At 30.9% G+C, this 10,876-nt stretch overlaps 2 protein-coding genes across 4 annotated transcripts; one reads left to right on the top strand and one right to left on the bottom strand.

Moving 5' to 3' along the window:
• Nucleotides 1-631: 631 nt before the first annotated feature.
• LOC109790186 (transcription factor TGA2.2) lies at nt 632-6,220 on the top strand. 2 transcript variants are annotated; one of them, XM_083066686.1, is made up of 11 exons: nt 632-876; nt 1,035-1,138; nt 1,500-1,573; nt 1,677-1,880; nt 2,704-2,781; nt 2,874-2,933; nt 3,261-3,338; nt 3,419-3,470; nt 4,238-4,509; nt 4,722-4,967; nt 5,758-6,220. In XM_083066686.1, exons 1-11 carry the CDS (start codon nt 803-805, stop codon nt 5,902-5,904), a joined length of 1,389 nt encoding a protein of 462 aa, XP_082922812.1. In that variant the 5' UTR covers nt 632-802; the 3' UTR covers nt 5,905-6,220. The 2 variants fall into 2 exon arrangements, with proteins under 2 accessions (XP_082922812.1, XP_020204892.2); XM_020349303.3 differs by having other exon boundaries at nt 633-876; nt 1,500-1,570.
• Nucleotides 4,881-7,413, bottom strand: LOC109790179 (uncharacterized). 2 transcript variants are annotated; one of them, XR_003803164.2, is made up of 3 exons: nt 7,027-7,413; nt 6,780-6,921; nt 4,881-4,983 (listed from the first exon to the last, which is right to left on the bottom strand). XR_003803164.2 is itself a non-coding variant. In XM_020349296.3 (2 exons), exons 1-2 carry the CDS (start codon nt 7,322-7,324, stop codon nt 6,851-6,853), a joined length of 369 nt encoding a protein of 122 aa, XP_020204885.1. In that variant the 5' UTR covers nt 7,325-7,412; the 3' UTR covers nt 6,664-6,850. The 2 variants fall into 2 exon arrangements, 1 of the variants encoding a protein (XP_020204885.1); XM_020349296.3 differs by lacking the exon at nt 4,881-4,983 and having other exon boundaries at nt 6,664-6,921; nt 7,027-7,412.
• Nucleotides 7,414-10,876: the final 3,463 nt, after the last annotated feature.

The raw sequence follows: 10,876 nt of genomic DNA, 5'->3' as shown, positions 1-10,876 counted from the left end.
AATGTTTTAAATATTAGAAGGTTATTATATAATTTTTAAAACTACCTTTTATTTTAATATTAATTATATTATCTTTCATCTATGTTTATTTTATATATTTTACTCACTTAAATAGTCAATGATATAATAAAAAATATATTAATATTGGATTTATATCGTAAAATAATAATTAAAATAAAATAAAAATTTTAAATGACAAATTAAATGAAATAATATAAGAGTTTAATTTTGTGTAAAAGATTTTACTCGGTTATTTAATAAAAGATTACTGTTAATATAAAATTTAAAATAAATATTAATTATTTAATAAACTTATGATATAGGATTATTTTGTTTTTGCAAACAATTTCTTTTACTAAAATAAATAATTAAAATCTCTTATAATAGTATTTTCTAAATTACTATTATTATTATTATTATTATTATTATTATTATTATTGTTATAAAGTAAAAAGAATATTCAAATAAAGTTAAATATCTTCTATAAAAAAATTGTTTATGTAAGATAACAGTATTATAAAAACAAAGTTCGTAAGATATATTGTAAGTGCATAGACTGTTTAATCATCATTTAATAATATAAATAATAATAATAATAATAAAATAAAAGTACTAACATTAACATGCCATCCTCTCTTCTTAAAGACACATCAAGATTTTGCTGGCTTCTCACACTACCTCGTTCCCATACTCTTTCTTCTATCAGAACACAACAGTATAAGACTTGATCGTCATGATGATGAAGATGCTGCTTTTGTAACGAGATAAACAACACGCTTTGCTTTGGTTAGTAACTAGTTTCATGAATAATATGCAAGGCTTCAAGACAGCACAGCCAACTTCACAACTCTATTGCCACTCTTCCTTCTTGCTTCGGTGCGTTACGTAGCTTTTTGACACTCTTTGTTATTGTTATTGTTATTACTACTACTATTGCTTTTGGTGTATCTCTTTCTGCGCAACAAAGTTATGCTGTTTTTGGTACTGGGAGATTTTTGTTTGTGCTGAAACAGAGTGTCTCTGTTTTGAAACAGGGGAAACGACATCAACCGAAGCGCAACGCGCTTCTCTGATCTCGGGGACCTTCACCATTCCTCTGCTGTTTTTCAACATGAAGATGCTGTTGATTTAAGCTCAAGTAACACACCTCGACTATATAGTTAGTTGCACCATATAAACAAAATGAATGGGTTTTGTGTGTTTCAAGAAAATAATCATTTTTTTTAAATCTTTGTGAGATAGTTTTAGAGCAAGAAATTAGTTTTTAATAAAAAAATGATTCTAAACCTGTATTAAATGTAAATTTAAGTGAAATAATTTTACTATTAAGAACTCGGAGTTGTGGGGTTGTGAAAGGATGCACAAGTCTTAGTGTGAAACTCTGTTGTTGTCGCTGTAATTCCTATGGATAAAAAAAAATGTTTACCAAGTTTTTACTTGACATGCATCCTCTGAGTGTGTTATGATATAGATGATGTCGGTTTTGTGCTTTTCTACAGGTTCTATATTTAGTGTGAAATCAAGCAACGTTGTTGGTGGTAGTACCATGCAGTATGGGACATTGAGCTCGGTGGTCTTTCTGTTTCTTCTTCTTACTTTCTCCCTTTGTTGTAGGATTTTGGTTTTGTTTTGTGGTGTGATTGAAATTTTGGGTTGTAAATGTTGTGTTTGTGTAGAATGTTGGGACTGCAGAGATTGGTTCCGGTGGGGGAGGGTGCATGGATACAGGGCAGCAGATGATGTACCACAAGGGAGTGGCTATGGTAGCCTTGCCTTTGGGGAATGGTCATGTTGAAAATTGGGCTGATTCAGGCTTAGCAGATAATAGCCAACAGACTGATGATACTTCCACAGATATTGACACTGATGTTAAAATCCAAGTAGATGAATCTCTTTCTCAATCATGTTTTGAATTTTTTGATCATACAAGTAGTCTATTTGCCTAATTAATTTGCAGTTTTTTTCTTTCTTTCTGGGGAGAGGGGTATAAAGCAGTAATTTACACTATTTTAAGTGAGGATTTTGTTAATACTTGGTTTTTTAATATGTTTTTCCTGGAAATATCATGAAATTTGGATTTAGTTCCTACCAAGATTTTTGTTTCAGCATACCCAAAAGTTCAGTATAAATTAGGAGATAAGGCTAAGGGTAGTTTTTGAGAAATCTTTTCAAAGATAAAATTGCAACATTCAACTAGATAATATTTTGGATGTGATGACTCTAATGACTCTAGCAGACTTGAGTTCGGAACAATTTTGTTCATTTTTAGTCTTGACATTTAACAAAGAATAATGATGTGGTTTTAGTAACATCCTTCATGAGGGATGAAAAACGTGTTTTTGTTATTTACATGGACTAAACATGAATAAAATTTTGTATAGCGACTAATTACAAAATTCTTAGTACTTTCGAGACCAAAATTATATTGATGAATTGCCTTTTTGATTCAACCATGAATCGAGTGTAAACAAGAGTGTGTCTTTTGTATGCACATTGGATCAAGTGTACACAAAGCAGTGTTAAGGAAAGCAGGAAATTCTCGCTTCCATGAATTGGAGCAAGTGTGCTTGTGTACACTTTGAGCCTATTGAATGTGAAAAAAGAAATGCTGATAGAAGCATCGTGTATTTAGTGCACTAGATTTATGTTTTGGATGAAGTGAATCTTGATAAACTCTGATAGCGTTTCTTAACCTTGTGTTAGTGCAACAGAGTTAAGAATGGGGCACAAATGGTTGTGCACTCCAAGGATCAGACAAAGGACAAAGTTGAAGATCAAAAGGTTGCGTTTGGTTAAAACTTGGTACAACTTGTAGCTATTGATTTATGTTTTATTACTGATGTGCTTTATTTATGTTGATGCCCTTTTTCTAGACCCTCCGTAGGCTGGCTCAGAATCGAGAGGCTGCAAGGAAGAGTAGGCTTAGGAAAAAGGTAGTTGCTTCAAAGTATTAAATTGGATTGCTTTCATTTCATACCTTGATATGTAGGGAACTATAAACGAGATTCTTTTGTTAAGCCAATTGGCACCCCTTTCAATAGCTATCTTTACCTGAGTTGATGGAGGGACTTGTCAATTCAATGACTAGTTTTAAGATATTCATACAGTTTAGAAAACTATGATAGAATTGTGCAAGTTAAATGTATAAATATTAAAATCATGTGTTACATTTTGTAGAAATTATATAAGTTTTAATTTAGTGGGTTCTAAATTTTAAGTTGAACATAATTGATTCATTTATAGGTTTTGGTTTTAAATAGGCATATGTGCAGCAGTTGGAAAACAGCCGAGTCAAGCTTGTGCAATTAGAGCAAGAACTTCAACGAGCACGACAGCAGGTGTAAGAAGTTAAAGATTTTGGTTGATATTTGAAGATAATTTGATTTTCTTATCTTAATTGGTTTCTATTTTAATGTAGGGTATATTTATTGCCAATCAAGGTGATCAAGGTCATTTGGCTGTTGGAAATGGTACTTAGAAAGAGGCATTTTTTGAGCATTATTTCCTACAGTAGCAGAACCATGATGCTTATATTGGTTTTCTTGCATTCTCTTGAAATTTAATTTCTGTAGAAAAATAGATGAGCACATCTTCAATTCACATCCAATCATAGAGAAATAATGTATTTGCAACTACAATCAAAGTCACGCTAATTAGGTGAAATTAGATATGGAACTTTATGACAGCTTCAAATATTAAAAACCTTATATAGCACTAGTACGGGAAATTGGTTCCCAAATTGTAGTTTAGATATTTGGAGTGTAATTGGTGTATAGATTATAATTCACTTGTAAACATTACCGCTCTATAAATGTCACTCATTTCCTTGGATTTCTTACATGATGGTCCATGTGATAAGGACAAACTATGGGGATGATGTCGATGTTTTAAATCAATTTACTTATTTCACCTATCTATTATAAGTAGTATTTTTGTCAGGCTGAATGTCTGGCTAAGTTCTTGGTTTTGTTACCCACTTGCCTCATATTCATAGGTGGATAATATGTTGTTTGATGGCATGGTTTTATTGGGTAGAAATACTTTCTGCTGACTGATTAGTGTATTAGGGTAACCATTTTTGTGGTCAAAATAACAGATTGCTTCTATTCATTTACTTAAGATTTCATATGAGTTGAGGTTCATATGGCTCCTGCAGGTGATTTATTAAAGTGAAATCTGTAGCAATTTACTTTATTATAGGAGGGACTATGAATAATGATATTTATTGAATCTTCAGGTGCCTTGGCGTTTGACATAGACTATGCTCACTGGGTTGATGAGCATCAACGTATGCTCAATGATCTAAGAACAGCTGTAAATTCTCAGATCAGTGATAATGAATTACATCTTCTAGTTGATGGTGTCATTGCACATTACAATGAGTTATTTAGGTTAAAGAGCATAGGGGCAAAGGCTGATGTATTTCACATACTTAATGGGATGTGGAAAACGCCTGTCGAACGATGGTTTATGTGGCTTGGTGGATTTCGTTCATCTGAACTTCTCAAGGTGATTGACCAATTCAGTACTTGCATATATGCAAACCAATTTTTTTTATTAGTAGGAAAGAATACAAAGACGAAAACAAGGTCTGAATTTAAAACTTTGTGTATATTACCTCAACTCACCACTAGGCTGAGCTAGTAGTTTTTATGTTGCAAGTAATTTATGCTCACTTGGGTGGAAATATTTGCTGTTGACTCATGTCTTTTGGGATTCAGATCATTAAGAACCACCTTGAGCCATTAACAGATCAGCAGTTGATGGGCATTTGTAATCTGCAACAATCTTCCCAGCAGGCTGAGGATGCTTTGACTCAAGGCATGGAAGCATTGCAACAATCTCTTGTGGAAGCACTTTCCTCCACCTCGCTAGGACCCACTGGTAGTGCAAATGTTGCTGATTACATGGGCCAAATGGCAATTGCAATGGGAAAGCTTTCTGATCTGGAGAGTTTCCTTCATCAGGTATGATGCAATCACTCTAAGGAGCTTAATTAAGTTAGAATTTCTAAATCTTACACAGAATTTTCCTACTTGCTAAATGAAGAAAATATTGAATCTTGTGATGTTTTTGATATATTAAATGTAATCAAATTTTCATTTCTTACATTGATACCACAAAGTTTCATGAAATTGCACACACACTCCTTACTTTAACTTTTACAACACATTGTAATATTTTTTAAACAATTAACGGAGTTAGTGTAATGTTCATGAAAGATGTTTGTGTGCTATTTCACAAAACTTCAAGGAGTGCCTATTTACTGTTTCATTTATTACTTTATTTGAGAGTGGATTCCCGCATCTTGGATTTTGGAATGAGTATTTCATGTGGAAACTTTGCATGTCTTGTTTCATAATTATTCAATAGTTTTATTAAGGCCCAACCTATTTAACGCTTATGAAGAGAGAGATGCAAAATTTCAACTTGGCAAGGTTATGTTAAAATTCAGCATGAGAGGATCTAATTCATATTTTCTTTACATGGTATTAGGGAAATACGAGGATAATAATGTTTTAACTTACTCATAATTATATCTTCATAAATATTGAGGGTGTGCTTGACTGCTTGGTACTTGATAGGAGTAAAAGTGGGATGAAGGAATCTAAAGATGTGCTACATATCATAATACACTCATCATGGAAAATTTTCGCGTCTTTCTATCATTAACAAGATATTCAGTTATTCACCACTACCATGCACATCATCAAAAGCTTCTATGCATAGTGTTCTGATTATGTTTTATTTTCTCAGGCTGACGTCTTGAAGCACCAAACTCTTCAACAGTTGCAGCGAATTCTGACAACACGACAAACAGCTCGAGCCCTCCTTGTCAGAAATGACTACATTTCAAGACTAAGAGCACTTAGTTCATTATGGTTGGCTCGTCCTAGAGAGTAGGGACATACCTTAATATCTATTAACATGCTCTAGTTCATCCTGCTGCAGGACTTCTTGCTCTAGTTCATCCTGCTGCAGGACTTCCTATGTTGGCACCAAACTAATTGGCCATTTCTGTTCCAATAGGAACTCAGTAATGAGTTGCTGCCACCTTCAAATATAGTGTTGATAATAATTGATTACACTGTGAACAAACCTTGTTAATGGTAGCTACTAATCTAATTTTCTTTTATGGCATGAAAATTTCTGTACAAGATTTTATCAGTTGGGATGTTCTGTATATTGTTGGCATATTTATGTGGTTATTGTTGTTCAAGTGTTGCATCTAACAGTTGAGACAGGCGTGAATGCATATCAATATCAAAGTTACCCTTTCACCAACATTCAGTTAGCATTGCATAAAAGCATGGTTTTTCTTTGTAAAAGCATAAAAACATGGCTTTATTGATGGATCAACGACTCCATAATCCATTTGCTATCAAAGTCCATATGCTAACGTGATATTCGGGAGATAAGCCTCAGTATTTTGCATTTTTTTTTTTCCTTTTCTCAAACCTTAAGTCAAGGTTTTTATTTTGACTTTAAGTTCTGATCAAGTAATGTTTACATAATTCTTTTGTTTTAATTTTGAAGGGTATTTATTGAATATTGATACTAAAAATAACAATCTGAATTGAGAACTTGCTGGGGACATATATAAGCAATTTATATAAGTTTTATCATCTATTATATCATTGAAATAAAAATGATGTAGAAAGATGCATTAAACAATTTCATAAACTTCTATATATACTGTAGGTAGACTTCATTGTAAATTCTGTACATAGATGTTTAAAAAATTTACATATTTTTGGTATAAAATGAGTATTTTTCACCTGCTTCCCATCTTTGCTTTTGGGATTAGACCTTGCTCTAAATTATTCAAATAAGCTGAATTATGATGAACTTAGCAAGGGTGGTTTCTGCAGTACTTATTCCTCACTGGTTTATATATTTGTTTTCTGCTATTTACTGTTCCTGCAAGATTTCAAATTGAAAGCACCTATGAGAAAAAAATTAAGCACTTTTCTATTAGTTTGGTCTAAAACAATTGAAAGATTGACACATACAAGGAATCTGTACCTGTTCTCTGGTGTTTTTTACCAGTCACAACTTGGGGAATGAACACCCCAGTACCTCTTCCACTCTTCCACAAGTTCACAAGCCAATCAGGTGAACCTGAGCTATGTGTTTCCCATGAGCAAAAGTGGTTTGCAAGTGTTGTGCTATCCCAAACTAACCTTCTTGAACCACCATGACCAACACTAGATTGGTTGAAACGTTTTTGAACTAACAAATCTTCATCCTCTTCTGATGTCAATTGCAGAATCTGCCTCCTAATCTCAGCATAGAAAGTGTCATCATCAAACTGTGTCTCCATAGTGATATTTAAAATCGAACACTAGACTTGTGTGAATGAATGTATGAAAATTGTGACTTATTGAGGTTCATATATATATATATATATATATATATATATATATATATATATATATATATATATATATATATATATAGATGAAGGAATCACTGAATCACATAAAACATAAAAAGGGTCCTTTGTTTATAGACAATATTTTGGGTCCAAGATCATTTCAAATAGTGTCCAAATTGGAAGAATATGCTATTTTTCGTAGGTTAACAGATTTCTGCTGCGTTGAGTGATTAAAACTTTGGGATGCAATTATTTAACATATGAGCCAAATTAAATGTATTAGAATTTAGAAGGGATTTGGCGGTTACTTTATGGTCACATAATGGTGTGGCTATTCATAGCCGAATATCAACATCAACCATACTTGTAGTTTAGGTTACCATAAAATATTCGTGTGGTATTGTTCCATAACATTGACTTGGTTTGTGCTTTACGGAGTGGCTAAACATCAATTAAGAGTATCAAATTGGTGGTGGATCACCACTCACGTAGCATAACTAACATCAAAATTTTAAAATGGTCAAACTTTTGCTGTATTTGGATCGAATCTAGTAAACTTTGGAATTATTTTGGACAATTTAGTTAAAGAATGTTGATAGTGAAAAACTTTTCTGCTCTATTATTCAATGAGTTTAATGGCTGAGTTAAAAACTATACAATATCACCCGAATAAAAATCACGCATTTTGAGATAATTATTTTAAAAACCAACAAATTTACCATATTGAATTTATTTATGATTAAGTGATAACATAAAATAATTGTTATTAGTACATAACTTATGTTTTCTTATTTAGTTATGAATTTCGCATATTAAAAAATATTAGTTTTTTAATAGTTACTTTAAGTCGATAATTTTTAGTTAAAAACCTTATTTCAATTATATATGGTGGAAAATCAATAATAGTACCCGTACACTCTACTCATAATTAGCATGCAAGAATTTTAGGTGGGTTAATTAACTAACTTAATGATCAGATGCCTCCTTATAATGTAAATAACTATTTGATTTTATCTAAAATCCAAGTGTTATATTTAAACTAGTAAAGTTGTTAGGAATTATTTTATTATAAATACCATTTTACATTCTATTTGACAAATAAGTCAAAGATCATTTTTAAAAGTTTTTCAAGATTAAAGATAGAGAGAAGTTGTGACGTCACAGAAGAACCTGAGTTTTTCAAGATTTATCTAAAAGTTGAGATATAACTATTATTATTGAGGAAAAGGAAACACTTTTCCAATGATTTCTTTCCTTTTTACCTTAGGATTGATGGTATTGACTTGATCTTTGGAGAACGGGTGGTTCTTACAAGGATTGCATTAAGTTTCTAATTGGAAAGGGAGAAGAAAAACTCATTATTTGAGAGGACTATTGATCAAGGTTCTAGTGTTGAACGTGTTTCCGAGAATTATTGAATTATATATGGTAAATAAATATGAGGGCTAGATGTATTTCTTTAGGATTGAAAGTAAATTAATATAAAATTATTGTGCAGTGAAGGTTCACACATACATGTTTCTATGTTGACATTGGATTGTCTACTTTAAATTTAAGCTCTTCATGGATTTACTTTTAGTCATCATCTAAAAAACATCATACTAATGGAAGCATTTGTATGTTTATAAACCAATGTTTCTCTTTTTGTTATAATGATATGAGATTTTGATTGTAACCCAATAACCTTCCATTTAAACAAAAAAACATGATTTTAACATCCTCTTTTAGTAAAAGTCATATTTTTTGGTCCAAAAGTATCTAATGATGACCCATAAAACTTAATCATACTCTAGTACTTGCAAACACATCCTTATGCTTTGTTTATTATGTATATCACGGTTTTGAAAATTGTGGATGGTGGTAAAACAATTTAAGATCTATAGAACGAATTTTTTTTAAGTGTTATTCAATTCATCATCCTTTTCAGTAGATCGTTTATTTTAACATATTTCACTCCTCAATTCATTCATTTACAACACATCACTACAACAAACATTATTATTAGCAACAATTATTTAATGACAATAAATTAATTGTCTATATTTTATTATATAATAAAAATATTAATGACTAATATATAACAGATACTAAAAATATATTTACTGTAAGATAATTATGTCTTATGTGGGAAATATGTAATATATAAAGGGACTAATAAATAAATAATTAAATAATTAAAGACTAAATCATAAATGGGTTTAATGGAGCATTTATGAGAATAATTGTTATTTGATGGAAATAACAATCTTTAGGGGTAATAAATATCCACTAATGTGAGACAAGGTCCACACCCCTGACAGAAAGTATTCTCTCAAACCCTAGTCATCACGAAAGATAGAGAGAGTAGAAAGAAAAGTCAAAGGGAGTGAAATCTTAGTTCTTTTCTAGAAGATCAAAGCACTCTAAGGATCAAAGGAATTTTTTACTATGGAGAAAGATACACACTTTCTTATTATTATGTGAGTATCATGAATTTCAAAGATCCTTTAATTTTCTATAATTGATGTATTAGAAAATCATAGAACTTACATGTGGCATCAAAGCCAGGTTTTGAAATTGAATGATTCTCCGTGAATGATATGTGTTGTAAAATTGTATAATTCTCCATGAATGTTATATATATATATATATATATACATATATAACGATTTTGCAATGATCTAGAAGACATTGTCAAATTAAGAAATTTCAAGCAATTTTTTTCTCACCGGAAGTGAGATAATTGTACAACAATGAAAATAAAAGGATATTTTCTCACCCGAAGTGAGATAATTGTACGACAATGAAAATAAAAGTATTTTCTTCACTGAAGTGGGAAAATATTATGAAAAGTAAAAAGAAAAAGGATAGATAAATAAACGAATATTATATTTGATCCTTTGAGTACCATCAGAAGTGGAATAATTTTATCAAGGTCATTGTTGCAATATGAAAATGATGTTTGGGACAATTATCCCAATTCATATGAACCCTAATTTTATAAATTAGGAATTATGGTTTAATTTTCTGCTGCATGTTGTTTGTTTGAATCATGAATGAAATTCTTAATTTTAAATTATAATCAATGCATTAAATCCCACATTATCGAAATCCTAATGGCAATCGTAAAAGAATTATTTTTATGAAATCGAGTGATTGAAAGAAAGTTTCCTTTTTTGAAATGCATGAATTTGTATTTTAAATTGGAAAGAATTGATTTTTTCCTTTTAGTCAAATTTTGGAATTCGTGACTGCACATTCTACCCTTATGTATTTCAAAGTAGAAATTAATATTTCAAATTGGAAATAATTGATTTTTCCTTTTAATCAAATTCTGGAATTTGTGATTGCGCATGTTACCTTCATGTATTTCAACGTAGAATTTCAATGTTCTCAATTTCTAAAGTATGAAGTTTTATTTTACTTTTTTTTTATGAAATTCATGAATGACTTTAAATTGGGACTAGTAAAGTTTTTATTTACTTGGAATTAATTGTATGATGAATTTGTTAGTCACCA

The sequence above is a fragment of the Cajanus cajan genome, chromosome 11, assembly GCF_000230855.2.
Source record: "Cajanus cajan strain Asha chromosome 11, NIPB_CcT2T_4, whole genome shotgun sequence".
NCBI classification, from domain to species: domain Eukaryota; kingdom Viridiplantae; phylum Streptophyta; class Magnoliopsida; order Fabales; family Fabaceae; genus Cajanus; species Cajanus cajan.
Note: the sequence above shows the minus strand (reverse complement) of the source record. Positions and strands in the feature narration are given on the sequence as shown.